General features: G+C 37.6%; 1 protein-coding gene across 1 annotated transcript in view; it reads left to right on the top strand.

The window, feature by feature from the left end:
- The window catches only part of LOC132377892 (contactin-4-like), a 1978611-nt gene extending 1966002 nt beyond the window's left edge, over window positions 1–12609 (top strand). The window contains exon 26 of the mRNA XM_059944356.1: window positions 11147–12609. Coding sequence (XP_059800339.1) covers window positions 11147–11250 — 104 coding nt within the window. The 3' untranslated portion in view covers window positions 11251–12609. The remainder of the gene's footprint in view (window positions 1–11146) is intronic.
- Window positions 12610–16874: the final 4265 nt, after the last annotated feature.

Below are 16874 nucleotides of genomic sequence, written 5' to 3'. Positions count from 1 at the left end.
ACAGTCCCTCCATGACTTCCTCCTTTTCTGCAGTCTTGATACTATCCCTGATTAGCAATGCCACTCCACTAAACCTTTTGCTTCCCTTCCTGTCCTTTCTGAAACATCTAAAAGCCAGCACACTCAGCAGCCATTCCTGCCTCTGACACATCCAAGTCTTTGTAATGACCACAATATCATAGTTCCTCATATTGATCTATGCTCTAAGTTCATCTGCCTTGCTCCTTGCTTGAAAGTAAACACATCTCAAACCATCTGGCTGAGTGCATCTTTGCTCTATCATCTGCCTATCTTTCCTTCCAAACTCCCTACAAGCTGCCTTTACTTGTGTGCCAACTGCCCTATCCACTGCCTCTTCACTTCAGTTCAAATCTAAATCTAGTTTAAACCCTCCCCAATAGTATTAGTGAACCTCCCTCCCAGGATATTTGTTCCTCTCCAGTTCAGGCGCAACCCATCCCACTTGTACAGGTCACCCCAGAAATGGTTCCAATAATCCAAGAACTTGAAACCCTTCCCCCTGCACCATCTCCTCAGCTACTCATTCATCTACACTATCTTCCTGTTCTGACCTTCCCTAGCTCATGGGACCAGGAGTAATCTGGAGATTACCACTTGGAGGTCCTACTCTTCAGCATCCTTACTAACTCCCTAAACTTTCTGCGCAGGACCTCGACCCCTCTCCTGCCTCCATCATTAGTACCAACATGTAACATGACCTCTGGCTGCTCACTGCCCCCTTCAAGAGATATCCTAGACACTAGCATCCAGGAAGCAACACACTATCTTTTGCTGCCATAGGATCTCCTATCTATCCCCTAACTATCAGGTCCCCTATGACTATTGCTCTGCCTGACTTCATCCTACCCTTCTGACGCTCAGAGCTGACCAGAGTGATGTTGGTCTGGCTGCTGCTGCCTTGCCCAGATAGGTCATCTCCCTAATTTCAGACTACTTGTATCACATCAGAACTTGGAGGAACAAGAAATTAACTTTTTATCAAGTAACAGTGTTGATGATTTGCAATAGTTCAACAAAGCTAAAAATGATGTGTTGATGATTTTCACTTGGTACACAGTGTCTGAGGCTTCTTGCTTAAGTGCCCAACAATAATGAGGCAGCACTGATGGTTTGCAGTTGCCCCAATACCGTTTCTCCATGACCGTAATGTCCTGGTGAAACCTTTCACCATGTTCGTCACTGACAGCACCAAAATTTGCAGAGAAGAAGTCTAACCGGGAATGCAGAGAATGAATCTTTAGTGTTATGTTACACTTCCTGATTTTGTATGCTTGAAGCATGTTGTCAACCAGCTGCATGTAGTTTGGTGCTCAGTAGTTGCCAAGAAAATGTTCAACAGCATCCTCGAATACCTTGCATGTAATCTGCTCCAGTCCCACTAAAAGTTCTTCGAATTGCCTAGCATTTATGATCTGATTGATCTGTGGACCAACAAAAATACCTTCCTTAATCTTGCCATAAATTATTCTGACTTGGAATTATGAAGTGAAATATAGGCAATTTCTAAAAATGGTGCATGATAGGGAAATTTCATGGTGATTTTCATGAACAGCAGCCCAAAGTATTCAGGAAGCAAAATCTTTTTTTTCCAGTGTTACTCATCTCATCCAGCCCTCAATGCTTATCTATTATGAGCTCATCATTGCATTTTGAACTTATGGGACATAAATATTTTCTTTTAATTTGCATGTTGATCATGTTTGTTTTTGTATTTATTTACAAATTATTTTGGTCTCCTTTACACTTGTATACTGGAAATGACATTAAACAGTCTTTAATCTTGAATTTATGAGTCATTCTTACCTCCATGTTGGAGGTACTGCTAAGGAGTTCAAAAGGCAGAACAAAATGTAGATAAGAATCATCCCTGTATATCAATGAACTGAACCCGACACATTTGGAAAAACTTACCAGTGCATGGTCTTTTCAAACAAATGCAAAACAAATCCTCTATTTTTCACTCATTACAATAGATGCCAAAGTAATCTAAGTAAGGTAAAAAAAAGGAAATTAATACTCCCTTCAAAATAGCCATTCTTATGTTTGTAGCAACCAGAATACACAATCTATCATTATTCAACGTAGAAGTGAATAATTTGCTGGTTTTTGATTGTAAGTTACCATTTCTATTCACTTATTTAGAGCTCTATTCCAAATTATTCCTGGAAGCTGCTACTGAAGGTTTGATTGATATTGGAAACATCCGGATGTACAGCTCATTAGAAGTTAACTAAGCTATCAGTTGACATAAGCAAACCTATAAAAAAATAGGTTACACTGTCAAAATTATATTGAGCAAAAATGTCAAAAAGTGAATTTTCAAGCCCATTTTATTGTCACTTTGGGTACTTCAAGAGGACTATCAGTTTCAGATGTCTTCTAATTTCATGACAAGAAGAACAATCCATATTCTTTGCTATTCTGTTTAAATTAGTGATTTTTCATGCTTTTCTCTCCCATCCTCAATAAGACAATGAATTGCTGACCGTTTGAATTCTTCACCATTGGAATTCTGTGCTGAAATTACTACTGATTAATTAAGTATTCTGTGTGTATTTCGGAATGTTCATTGTTTCACTGTGTAAGTTTAGCAGGACCCCAAACCTAGATCATTAGTTTCTGATAGGTAAGCAAAGTCAAATTTTCTCCAATAACTGTTGAAAGCAATAGTGTATTAGTGAAGCCAAACAGTAAGATGTAAATGTTACACTTTAGTTTCTGTAAATAGTGAACTCATTGCTGGGCTTCAATTAAGTAATTATATAATAATTACTGAAACAGTTGAGAACTTATGTTCAACTTTTATAATTTGTCTTAATGTACTGGTTTAAAGGAAAGATTGTTACAAGATCATTCTGTTTTCATCTAGGTCACCTCTGAAGAGAATGTTTTTTGATTTTACTATGATTCAGGATGCATGCTGACTGAGTAAAGAGACTAGTAGTTAGTCAATCAAACTTAACCAACATGTAGTGTTCAGCTTGGAAGAAAAATATGCTATCATGTTCCTCTGTGTTAATTTAGAAGCTGCTTAAGTGTATACTATTAACATTACAAAGTAAGAATTGTGTTCTTCTGCTGGATGTATTTTCAAATATGAATGAGAAAGTGTTATATTCTCCAAGACCCAAATGTTTAAATAAATGGAAAGTCTTCCAGTTACTATATTTGGTGTTAAAGACAGATAGATGCTTTTACATAAAGATTGTTTGTGCACATCTTGTTCTTCACCCTTCACATATAACACATTACAGCCCTCTGCCACTGGATGGTTTGTGACATAGGAATCTGAAAGGCATTTCATTTTCACTCTCTTGAATTGAGATATTTCTTCCTTATAATTTTGACAGACAAAATTAACTCAAGGAGTTAGGTAAAAGAACAACTATAGGACTGAAATTCATTACCTTTTTGGTTAGGGGTCAAGGAGTGAAATAATGAATCTCACTGATATCGCACTTTAGCTTTGGCAGTTTTGGTTTTTGGTTAGCTTACATTTGTTTCTTAATGATTAGAGAAACTTTTTCCTTTCATGATTGCAGTTGATTGAAATAGTCAATGTTCATACCCATTTGGTATCCAGCCAATATGCAGTATATTAGGAGGTTAATTACATTGCTTCAAACTGTGTTCTAAGAGAAGTAAATGAACAACTGACTACATGGGCAAAACTGTGTGGCTGTTGCCTTGGTGAGGTGACCATTGTTCATAAACACAAGGTCTTCATGGGTGAATTCCATCTCCGCCGAAGCCACTGAAGTTTCCTTTTACTCATTTCTCTATTGGTCCTGTATAAATACAACTTCTGTAAAATATTACAATTTATTAAAACCTCTTACCAGAGGCATGTCAAAACCCAAATTTTGCTCTAAGAAAACCATTATTTGGTGTGAGATGAATTTTGATTTATTTCATAGTGGTCTCAAAATAACTGTAGGTAGCAAACTAGAAAAATACCTTTATAAAATGTATCAGTTGTATCTTGAAATATATAGAGCTCATATACAATCTCAAAGTGTCATTGAAAAACATTTAGTTCTTGATTGTACTTTTAGAATAATAATTTCCACTATCTACTGCAATTACTTTCTGAATTTAAATTGTTTTGGCTTTTTTTGTGGAAAGGATCCCCCCCCCCCTCCTATTTTTATTTGGGTGTATGCTTCTACTCTTTGCTACCCTTGCAGTGGAAGTGCTGAGCATTGGCTCCCTCAAAAAAGAAAGGCAAGTTAATTTCCCTGTTCTGTTCATGCAGATCCAAAGTTCAATTCAGGAGCTGTTTGGCGTCAGGCAGATTGCTGGGTGATGATTTAAAGGCTGTAATCTGATCTCAGGATGCAGATGATGATTTTAAATTCTTCTTGGAGTTCATTCTATCATCTGATAGATTACCAACTGATTAGATTACCAACCGTGCCTTCTGCAGGATTTTACTTCTTTGTTGTGAGTTGGTATGCAGAAGATAAAAATAAATTCAGTGAATGAAGAAACCCATTTAAAAATGTATTTCATCTAAGTTTATGTATTTAATGCCATAAACACCTGAATAAGTACAGTTAACCTACAGTGGATGAAGTTTGTTGAGCCAGAATAGATTCTTGTGCCCCATGTCGGAAAATCCAAATGAGATAAAGAACACAATGTCTCTGTTGAATTCTGTCACAATTCTTAGAATAATTGCCTGACAATAAATATAACAATTTTTCAAAATGTGAAATGAAATAGGAATTCTTCTGCCTACAATAATTTGGAAAAAGTAACCGTGTTCTTTATCGTAAGCACTACATTTACATAATACAGAAGAGATTGTCAACCATGTGTGTTTATGCTCACATAGATTTCATCTGTAAGCTATTGGATCAAAAGTTTGTTTGTGGTTTTGTAGCAGCATTACTATGTGGTCATAACAAAATTAAAAGTTCAAAGTATGTTATACTGAGTGAAGGAAGTGAACTCAAGGACAGGACACAGACACGGAGATTCAGTTTGAATGCTTACATGGGCATAAACACCAAACAGCAAACAGGAGGGATCTCGACATGGAGTCTTGACTCAGAGAGACGGAGTCTCATAGGTAAACTTTGAAACTGGAGCTAAACTTAGAACAGATGGCTCTAAGCGGTCGGGAAACGTAGTTATCTCACAGGAAAAAGACCAAAGAACTGGCAACTAGTGGTTGTGATGCCGGTGTTCTTATACTGGAGTTCTAGATGGAAACCAGATGTGCTGTCATCAAGGTGAATTAGAAGTAATTGGGAAATAAATGGTTGGAACTATGGCACAATCAAAAGAAATTAGGAGCAAAATAAGGAGTAAATGATTGGGACCATGACAAAGTAAAATTTATTATCAGAGTACATGCATGTCACCTCATACAACCCTGAGATTTCCTTTCTGCTGACATACTTAGCAAATCTATAGAACAGTAACTGTACACTGTAAATATCAGGAACTGTGCTAACTGAAAACAAACTGTGCAAATGCCGATATAAGTAAATAGCAATAAATAATAAGCATGAAATGGCAATATAACAGATTCCTTAAATGGAAACATAGAAAATAGGTGTAGGAGTAGGCCATTCAGCCCGTTGAGCCTGCACCGCCATTCAGTATGATCATGGCTGATGATCCAACTCAGAACCCTGTACCTGCTTTCTTTCCATACCCCTGATCCCTTTAGCCACAAGGGCCATATCTAACTTCCTCTTAAATATAGCCAATGAACCGGCCTCAACTGTTTCCTGTGGCAAAGAATTCCACAGATTCACCACTCTCTGTGTGAAGAAGTTTTTCCTATTCTCGGTCCTAAAAGACTTCCCCTTTATCCTTAAACTGTGACCCATCGTTCTGGACTTCCCCAACATCAGAAACAATCTTCCTGCATCTAGCCTGTCCAATCCCTTTAGAATTTTATACGTTTCAATAAGATCCCCCCTCAATCTTCTAAATTCCAGTGAGTATAAGCTAGTCGATCCAGTCTTTCTTCATATGAAAGTCCTGTCATCCCAGGAATCAATCTGGTGAACATTCTTTGTACTCCCTCTATAGCAAGAATGTCTTTCCTCAAATTAGGGGACCAAAACTGCACACAATACTCTAGGTGTGGTCTCACCAAGGCCTTGTACAACTGCAGTAGAACCTCCCTGCTCCTGTACTCGAATCCTCTTGCTATGAATGCCAACATACCATTTGCCTTTTTTACCACCTGCTGTACCTGCATGCCCACTTTCAATGACTGGTGTACAATGACACCCAGGTCTCGTTCCACCTCTCCTTTTCCTAATCGGCCACCATTCAGATAATAATCTGTTTTCTTGTTCTTGCAACCAAAGTGGATACTCTCACATTTATCCACATTAAATTGCATCTGCCATGAATTTGCCCACTCACCTAACCTATCCAAGTCACCCTGCATCCTCTTAGCATCCTCCTCACAGCTAACGCTGCCACCCAGCTTTGTGTCATCCGCAAACTTGGAGATGCTGCATTTAATTCCCTCATCTAAATCATTAATATATATTGTAAACAACTGGGGTCCCAGCACTGAGCCTTGTGGTACCCCACTAGTCACTGTCTGCCATTCTGAAAAGTCCCGTTTATTCCCACTCTTTGCTTCCTGTCTGCCAACCAATTCTCTATCCACATCAATACCATACCCCCAATACCGTGTGCTTTAAGTTTGCACACTAATCTCCTGTGTGGGACCTTGTCAAAAGACTTTTGAAAATCCAAATATACCATATCCACTGGCTCTCCCCTATCCACTCTACCAGTTACATCTTCAAAAAATTCTATAAGATTCGTCAGATATGATTTTCCTTTCACAAATCCATGTTGACTTTGTCCAATAATTTCACCTGTTTCCATATGTGCTGTTATCACATCTTTGATAACCGACTCTAGCATTTTCCCATATGACTGTAGCAATCCCCTTTTCTTCAAGAGCCTGATGGTTGAGGGGTAGTAACTGTTCTCGAAGCAGGTGGTGTGAGTGCTGAGGCGCTTGGACCTACTACCTGATAGTAGCAGCGAGAAAAGTGCATGGCCTGGGTGGTGGGGATCTTAGATGATGGATGCTGCTTTTCTGCAGCAACATATCATGTAGATGTGCTCAATGGTTGGGAGGATTTTACTGTGATACACTGGGCGAATCCACTACTCTTTGAAGGATTTTCCACTCAAAAGCATCAGTATTCCCATACCAGGTCATAATGCAGCCAGTCAGCACACTTTCCACCACACATCTATAGAAGTTTGCCACGGTTTTCGATGACGTATCAAATCTCCGCAGATTCCTGAGGAAATAGAGGTGCTTTGGTACTTTCTTCACGATAATATTTATATGATGGGTCCAGGACAGGTTTTCTCAGATACTGACACCCCAGAATTTAAAGTTGCTGACCCTCCCCACCTCTGATTCTCCAATGATTACTGGCTCATCGACAATAAGTTACAATAAGTAAATAAATAATGCAGAAAACAGGTAGCAAGATAGAGTTCAGAGTTTATGGACTATTCAGAAACCTGATAGCAGATGGGAAGTTGTACCTGTGGGTCTTCAAGTTCCTTCTACTGGTAGTAATGAGAAGAGGGTATGTCCAAGATGATGAGGGTCTTTAATGATGGATGCTGCCTTCTTGAGGCATTGTCTGTTTAAATAGTATTGGTGTCTCAAGAAGGACCCACACATGCAGGGCATGCCTTCTCATTACTATCATCAGGGCGTTGGCGCGTGGCCAAGTGGATAAGGCATTGGTGATCTGAAGGTCACGAGTTCGAGCCTCAGCTAAGGCAGCGTGTTGTGTCCTTGAGCAAGGCACTTAAACACACATTGCTCTGCGAAGACACCGGTGCCAAGCTGTATCAGCCCTTGCCCTTCCCTTGAACAACATCGGTGGCGTGGAGAGGGGAGACTTGTAGTATGGGCAACTGCCGGTCTCCTATACAACCCTGCCCAGGCCTGCGCCCTGGAAACTTTCCAAGGCGCAAATCCATGGTCTCTCGGGACTAACGGATGTCTATAATATAATCATCAGGGAGAAGTTACAGGAGCTTAAAGGTATACACCCATCTTCGTTTTCTTCTCTGTCAGATTTCTGAACAGTCCATGAACTCATGAATACTACCTCACAATTTGGCTCTCCTCTTGCGCTATTTACTTTTTTTATATTTCTTGTAACATAATCATACTTTATCTATAGGCAACTGTACTGCTGCTGCAAATCAACAAATTTCATGACGTATTTCATGATGCCTGATCTTGATTTATGATTTATGCTATGATAATATGTATTCAAAACTGTTTCAAGGTTGTTAGACTACTTGTGCAGATAAGCCATGCATGGTCTTGCATAATTATCTTGGATTGTAGCTAGGATTTAGGAAGCTTTAAAAATATGGCCCAGCAAACCAGAGAAAAAAAGCAATTCCGCAGAAACATCAACTTGATTAGATTGAATTTTCCTCTGGAAACTCTATAGCTGCTTGCGTGTCATTGTGGGGGACAATGGATGAGATAGGAAAGAGGATTTTTGGTCTCGGCTCAAAATGTCAACCCCCCGATTTAACCCCAGCTTAATCATGGAAAAGTTTACAATGATCAATTAACCTACTAACTGGCATATCTTTGGACTGTGGGAGGAAACCTGAAGACCCAGAGAAAACACTTACGTTCCAAAGGGAGGACGTACAGACTCCTTACAGACGATGTTAGAATTGAATGCCGAGTTCCAATGCCCTGGACTTCAGTAGCATCACGCTAACCACTGTGCTATCGTGGTGCTCAAGAATATATAAGTTCTATGACAGAATTCTGAAATTCTCCTTGTAAATATTAGGGTCCATCATGGAAATGCACTTAATCCTAAAGTCCTGACAGGAGAAGTGAAATTGTTCGTGAGTATTATGATTTAGTTTCCTTGCTGGTACAGTTAAATGCAGTAGACTGGTAGAAGTTGGCAGAGGTCTGAATGAAAAGATATAGCCATAAATATTAGCCCACAAAGATCAAAAATGGACCAACAACACAGACAAAAATGACATTAAGTATTTATGTTATGTTCCTAAGAGAATTAATATCAGTTGTTTATAACCTGTGGTCATTTACGAGGAGAATTTCTTGTTCTCTGGTGCTATTTCTTGCTCAACAGATGATATCACCATTGTTGCATTGGTAAAAATTTGTCTCCAGTGAGATTTTCAATAGCATTGCTCTAAATAATATTGAACACTGTCCATTCACAGAAGAACCAGATTTCACCGATGCTGAAACCTCCAAAACAACTTATTTAAATGGCCAAACAATTTGCTACAGCTTTCTCTCTGCAACGCAAGCTGAATTAAATTGACACAAGCACCACACTTCACCCGGTGTTGACGGATGCCAGAAAAAAACCCTGCCAAATAGGAAATGGTTTGAATGAGGAAAAGCACACAAAGCAGTGTTTGATGTAAGGGGTGATACCCAGCTCTTCACAGGAAACTACCGCTTTTTCAACATTTCTTATGAGGGCAATGTCCAACAGGCTGTGCTCACTCGCAACCCTAGAACTTCTCAAGTACAGACTCCTATATGTGCTTCCTTTGCTCTCAAGATCAGGAATTTCTGCTCATGCTACTTTGCAGAGGTCAAAAAATCTCAGCTGTTCTAATGAGATCCATTTTAGGTTCATGCAACTTTGGCATTCAGAGCCCACAGAATCATTTATCTGAATTACAGGGTTCCTGAAAGTGAGGCCATTGCCCTCAAAGATGCTCCCTGGTGATTTCCTGCCAGAGGTAAGATTACATGAGGAGGATGCCTCCCCATCGTCCACTATTTATCACAGCCTTTACCGGTTCCTGTGTCCCTCTGCAGGACCTAACACAATAATTTCATCTTTTATATCCCTCCCACCCAAACATGCAATCATGCCTTATCCGCATTCTAACTGGAAGGAAGAGTGCAATGATGTGACCCTTCAAGACAGATTTTTTAAATCAGAAAGGTGTAAAGGTGGTACTAACAGCAAGAGAAACTTGATGAGGAATGCAGTCTGTTCCTAAAATGAAGAGAGAGAAATTGCAGTGTTTTGTAATGGTCTCTAATAAATGTTGTCATTTTTCGAAAGCTTCTCAAACAGAATTAGGTAGGTTTCAGGAGAGGAACTGAGGGATTTAGTGTTTAAAGAGGAAAAGTATGCAGAGGTAGATCAACCATAATCTTGAGTGGCAGAGCAATGGCCTACTGCTGCACCTGTATCTCAAGTTCTGCAAAATTAAACCAATTTATGAAAGCTTCCACTGACTTCCTAGTTCTTGAAATGGGAATAATGCCCACTGGACCAAAACAAAATGAAACCTGACCCAGGTACAACAGCAATATTCAAATTAATGATAGAAATGTGCTTATAACAAAAAGGTATGTCTATTTTAATGTTAATATTAATGTTTACAGAATCATTTTAAACTTTCAACATTTTTATTTTTGATAGGCCCCAAACATCGTCAATGTCAAAGACATTCAAAGAGGTTCAATAACAATGACAGACTCAACAGTCAAAGTCATTCTGTAAATGCAGTATGCTGCTTCTGTGCAGATTCTGTGCTGTACCCTACATGCTGACTAGCTGCAAACTAAGCAACATGCTGGAGGAAACAATGCAGACCAGGACAGGAAGCCAGCTAACTCAGGACAGTGTGGAAAAATTGCTCAATTAATCCAGTCCAATCATTTGAATTGAAGGGTGAATTGGGCAAGATAATTGACAGCCAATTCACGAATCCAATTTACAGGTGTCCTTGTTGAATTAATCATTCAGGAATCTACTTCAGACTCCAGCTATCAATGTTCTTTCAATGTGAATGAAGAATTATGTGTATTTTCTCAATGCATTATTTTGAATAAGTAGATAGCCTCAAGGTTAAAAAACTACCTAGTGTGAAGAAAATAAATCTTCAGTATTCTTTGATTCTGGTAAGAGAGCAATGATTTTTTTTCCATATGTTCTCAATACTCTGTGGAGAAAAGATTTTCAATAATTTCATTTCACTGTGTATTTTTCAATATTGTACAAGAATTAAACAACGTGATCCATTAATCATTTGAACATTGACTCTGTGTTGCTCATTTGTTTTTGATTCACAGATCCGGGTGGTGGAAGATCTGGAACTGCACCATCAAACACTTGTACACTGTCAGCCTTTAGCACAATAGTGCTATCTTTGTCAGCAAGATCAGCATTATGGTGAAAACACACGCTGACTTCCCTGACATCCTATAGCAGTCAATGATCTAAAGACTTGGAATGAGTGAATCTACAAACTTTGCTATTGTGCATTAACTGACCCACCAATGTTATCTTTTCCTATAAATTTTTATGATTGTACATTTTGTCATTTCAAATTTATGTGGTTACACCAATAACTACCAGTACAATTCATCCGACAGGTCAAATTGAGAGGTATGTTCTTTGCATGAGGTTTCGTTTGAGTTTTTCAAATGCACTGAAATCAACATCTGAAAAACATCAGATATTTGATGTTACCAAAGCGTGCAATCTAATGGTTTGCATATTATGTACAGATGGCTATATTTATACTTGTGAAATGTTCGGTATTTTGAGTTTATTATCTAGCACAACTTTTTGAAGTATCTTGGAATGTGTTGTAGGTTTTAACATTGTAATACAATTTTCAAATTTGTCAACTGTACCTGAAATCACTGTTGCTTGTATGGAAATTGGAGATTTAACCAGATAACATTATAATATCTATACTTTAACTAACAAAGATTTCTCTGAAATATCCGGGTACAGTCATAACAAATGAAAAGTAAACTGTATGTACTCACACATTTCACAACTACTGAAACTTCCTATTATTTAAAGTATATTATATTTTTGTTGCAACAAGCAAACCTGGATTACCTAGTGTATTCTAATGTAGTAACAAGCAATGAAGTTTAATTAAAATACAATGATGAATAAGGCTGAAATTGGTTGTTAGGTATGTATTGGTATGAGTGTAATATGCAATACATATACGAAGTCTATGGTATAGCTGGTGGGTGGAAGGAAATAAGACAGCAGATGGAAAAGGTGAAATAAATCAAATCTGTGATGTTGCATGTGAAGGTGCATTTATTTTTCTGTTAAATTAATGTACATAAGTCTTTCATTGCATACTTGTAAATATGTGTCGGGAACAACATCATTTTCCAATAAGCTGTTACTAGATTAGCTGTAAAGGTGAGCTGGTCAGTTTGTTTACCAGATTGAATCTAAATGGTTGCTATAATCTTTTAAAAGTTTGATCTACTTTCAGAAAAATAATTGTTTACAACTATGTTTTTTAAACTTCAAATCTGTTTTATATTTTTCATCCGTCTGTTATGACTGGCCACTGTTAATGTAGGCAGCAGTATTTACATTTAAATATTGTTTGCTTAATTCTGTAAATAGTAATTTGACAGAATCCTGTGAAATAAATCTGCCTTGAAACAGTTTTCCCCCCTTATCATCCTCTTAATAATCCTGAAGAATACTGTTTTCTATCTGTAGTAAATAACTGTTTTCTCATGATCCTATTTTTTTTACCAAAGGGTCGAGATAAATATTGGGAGTCAAGTTTGAGAAATGCAATTTTAAAATTTGCATTTTAAAAAAATGCACTACAAAAACAAGGCTCTTTTTCAACGTAAAGCCTGCTTAGGGCTATAAATATGCACACAGGCTGAGCTTTTGTGGCAACCTTCACAGGGAATTTGGTTTCTGAACTTTACTATGGCACCACTGAGAGCTAAATGTGAGAGCACTTCACTCATCACCATCATATATTGGCTTGGACATTCCAGTGAAAGTGACAGTGAAGCTACTGCTTTCCCAATAACTTATACCACTTCAGCCAAGGAGGAGGCACAGAGTTTAAGTCTAAGGTTAAGTCCAAAGGTTGCTGATCCAACTAAACCCTTGCACCTCTAGCTGTGCATAAAAGGTGTGTTACTGCCTGGCTTATCTATTTTATTTATGAGTGATACAGTGTGGAATAGGCCTTTCAGGCCTTTCAAGTCTTGTTGCCCCAGCAACCCCCGACAATTCCAATTAATCCTAACCCAATCACGGGACGATTTACAATGACCAAATAACCTACCTGGTGCATCTTTGAACTGTAGGAGGAAACCAGATCAGCTGCGGAAAGCCCACACGTTCAACAGGGAGGATGTACCGAGACTCCCTACAGGCGGCACCGGAATTGAACACTGAATTCCGAATTCCGATGCCCTGAGCTGTTATCGTGTTGTGCTGAATGCATTGAATATTGTAAAATTGCTTTTTTTGTGGCTGCTGCAAATTAAACTTAACAGAAAGTTAAGCCGGGTCTTACTCTAAGTACTCTTTTAATGATGGTAGGTGGTAATTATTACCAACAACTCTGTGGGTTTGAAAATTAATTTACAGTCTGGAGTCTCGCCCTTCATATTTGAATTAGTTGTACTATTTAATATTGTTCTTTTTTCCTTTCCGTGTTATTGGTCTCTTTTACTTAATCTATTTGTCCCCCTTTCAGTGCCTTTATAATAAATTGATCCATTCTAGCTTGCACTTCTTTTTCAGTCCAAGTTCTCGTAATTTCATAGTTGTTCAATCTGACCGGATGAGGAGCAATTCTCTTACTCTTGCTTACCCTGTTCACCTCTGTTGCCACATTTACCCAGTTTTAAATTCTTGTGAAGTCACCAGACTGTATTTTCACTAAAGTAGCTAGCCCTGAAAGGACATGTGTGATCAATGACTGATCTCACTGGATTCATTCTTTTGAAAAAAGCTAGCCTAATAAATTCATGGGAATATTATAACTGAAGTATTTCATATCATACTGAAATTTAAAGTTGATATCATGAACTTTCTTTGATGTATTTAAAATAAAGTGGTGTTTTTCATTTTTCACAAAAGCTCAGTTCCTTATTGTTTACATTCTCTATTTTGTTTCATCCACAAGATTCATTTGTAATATCTGCTGAAGGGAAGCTACATAACTTTTCTACCTCCAACATCTATGTACCTTTCATACACCTGCTCACTAAGTGTACGTTCCATTCACTTGATTTCTAATCATTGATTTTTTTTCTTGTTGCAGTTGTTATGAGTGAAGTAGAGTTCATTGAGGCTCTCACTCCGACCTTAATAAACCAGATTCTGATTCTGATTCTGAATTGTTCAAGTTCAAATGATCTGATTGTGAACCGTTGTTGGACATGACTTCTTCAGGAAGTCTGTGTGAGGAAAAGCTGAACTTTTTGTGTGTTCTGTAATGGTACTTACATTCAGTAATGTATTACTTGCTGCTTACTCCAGCTGTAAATTAATGATAAAATGAGTTGCCTTCACATCGTCTCTTTGGATTGCACTGCCTTTTCATTCATTGTCATCAAGCATGGACTTCAGTCTGCCATAATCAATTATTCGCTTCTTAGATTACACCTCGCCCCCTCAGTCCACCAACACTGATGCAGTACATAGAGTCCTCAGTAACTTTAGCGCTTGTAACTACTGTGACTCATCATCATTCCATCCTTGTCAATTGTACGTATATAGTGCAAATCAGTGGATGTCTAACCTCGAAGGAAATTCACTCCAGAATGGACAGAATTACACAGATGATCTCTGACCAAATGTGTGTGGCTCATCTCCAGGGTCTTCAAAAACCTTTAGAAATGACAGAGTAGTTAATCATGTACGACATGGTCTTTAACAGGGGTGAAGGCATAAAAACAACCCTCTTTATTAATGACTATTATTATGATGGACCAACAGTTGTTTTGTTTGAGCTGCTGTCACTTGAGTGAAACTCAAAGGGATTGTGTAATACTGCCTTTGTATAAGGAAAGGCTTCTCCTTTGCAATTTCCACAAATATTGAAATCACTGAGCCCATGAGGCCAGGCCCAGAGTTGATGGGGAAGTGCCTGGGACTGAAAAGAGGGCTCGGAACCAATCTTTTGGTAGCAAAGTTGGGACCAAATTCAGTGTGAGTGTTAGGTTCAGGAATGGCAATCAGACAGTGATTGATGGGCATGGATAGGTGAAGGTGTAAGGGAATCAAAAGCATGCCAATAGACATGGAGGGAACTGGTACAAATGGATCAGAGTTCTGAAGAAAAGGTCAAGTTAGCTTGGCAGATTGAATGCATGCAAGTGTCTTTTAAAGCCAGCAAACCTGAAAAGACAAGGGTTGTAATTATTTAGGTGGGGAAATCAATAGATTGTCTCATATATAAATTGCTTAAGAAGTACTTTGCTGAAATGTATTCCTACTGCTGGACTTCACAGTCAGGGTCTTTTAGTTCATGCTGAAGCATGCTTAACAAATGCTATGAAAGCTTACTTCTAATGGAGCAGGCTGCAAACAGTGCAGTTGCATATATGAACTGAAAATTGTGGAAGTAACATCCAGGCCAGTTCTGTAAATTTCTGTTATCACACAATGTTGGGTCCAAAAATACATCTTTGAACTCTCCTGTGAACTCCAACATCAAGCAAGCCAAGAACAAGAAAAGTAAACCTCAACTTCCAATATTTTCTCTAATTGAAATTAAACTATCTAGTGTATCAAAATATAAAACTATCCAATCTAGTTTCTAGGTCAGTCTTCTAATCTGGTTGTTAAATGCCATCTCTTACCAGATTAATTTGGATACTGTACACATTGAAGATCTCTTGGACCATGTGAGATATCTACAGTCGCACACATTTGGTAAATGTAAATATATAGAAAGTAAATAACTATATGCAAGTTGAAGAAAAGTTTCAAAGTAAAATCTGCCCATAATAATAGACTTGCATGGAGATTTTTCTAAACAGCATTTCAAAAATAAAATAACTCTTCTAATGAACAGGTTTAACGCTTTTCGCCTAAAACGTTGAATGTTTGTTTCATTATACATCCTGTATATTTTTGTCTGCATACACTAATGTGGGTGAAGAAAGGAAATGAAGGTTATTTATACAGTATATTGTAGTGTTTTGATTGGTTGAATGTTTTGTCTGAAGTCATTTGATTTGTTTGATTTTCTTTGAGCATATTTATCCTAGTTTTTAAGTTGCATTCCTTTTGTTTTGCTCACATTCAATTCACTAGTAGTTAATTGTTTACTTGATTTTTTTCATGACTTTTGTAATTTTGGGCATGTAGTACTTTGGAGTCTTCAATGTGTATCCTTTTTCCCATGCTTTTGAAGTTTTACTTAAAATGTTTTTCAGCACATCAAGTCTTCATATTGCCATCTTTCAAGCCTAACATTCAGAAAGACTAAAATGATATTATGCAAATTTAAGGTTTTATAAAATTAGTGAATAACAGTCATACTACAATTTTTATATTCTAAAGATTGAGATTTAATAAAATAAAATTTGTTGAAAATATGAATTTGCAAATTTCAGCTGCACACCTTTTCTTTTATGGCTAATCTTGTGAAAGTATTCCTCAAACATTCAGATTGTTCTTTATTGCTTAATTTTGTTGGTATCCTTTAGTTATTTGTTATTATAATCTATCTGGATAGGTTAACCATTAAAGGTTCCCTGACTTGCTGCCACTCTTATTTTAATTATTTTTTCATCATTTCCTCTTAACAAATATAATGACATCAGACATAATCCTTATCACTGTACACCTTCCTTCACCAAGAATGCTGGTAAGTCATTTGCTTCCTTATCTTTTCCATATATGCTTGAAAACAAACTGTGATGATATATCTGAGAAACTTGATACAACTTTTGTTTCTGTCTTCTTGTAGATTTGGATCAACAGTCATTTATAGTAATGATTTAGAAATTACAAACTTTTGCAGACTTCAGTTCCGTATTATCACTGGCA

This window comes from Hypanus sabinus, chromosome 19, assembly GCF_030144855.1.
Source record: "Hypanus sabinus isolate sHypSab1 chromosome 19, sHypSab1.hap1, whole genome shotgun sequence".
Lineage (NCBI taxonomy): Eukaryota > Metazoa > Chordata > Chondrichthyes > Myliobatiformes > Dasyatidae > Hypanus > Hypanus sabinus.
Note: the sequence above shows the minus strand (reverse complement) of the source record. Positions and strands in the feature narration are given on the sequence as shown.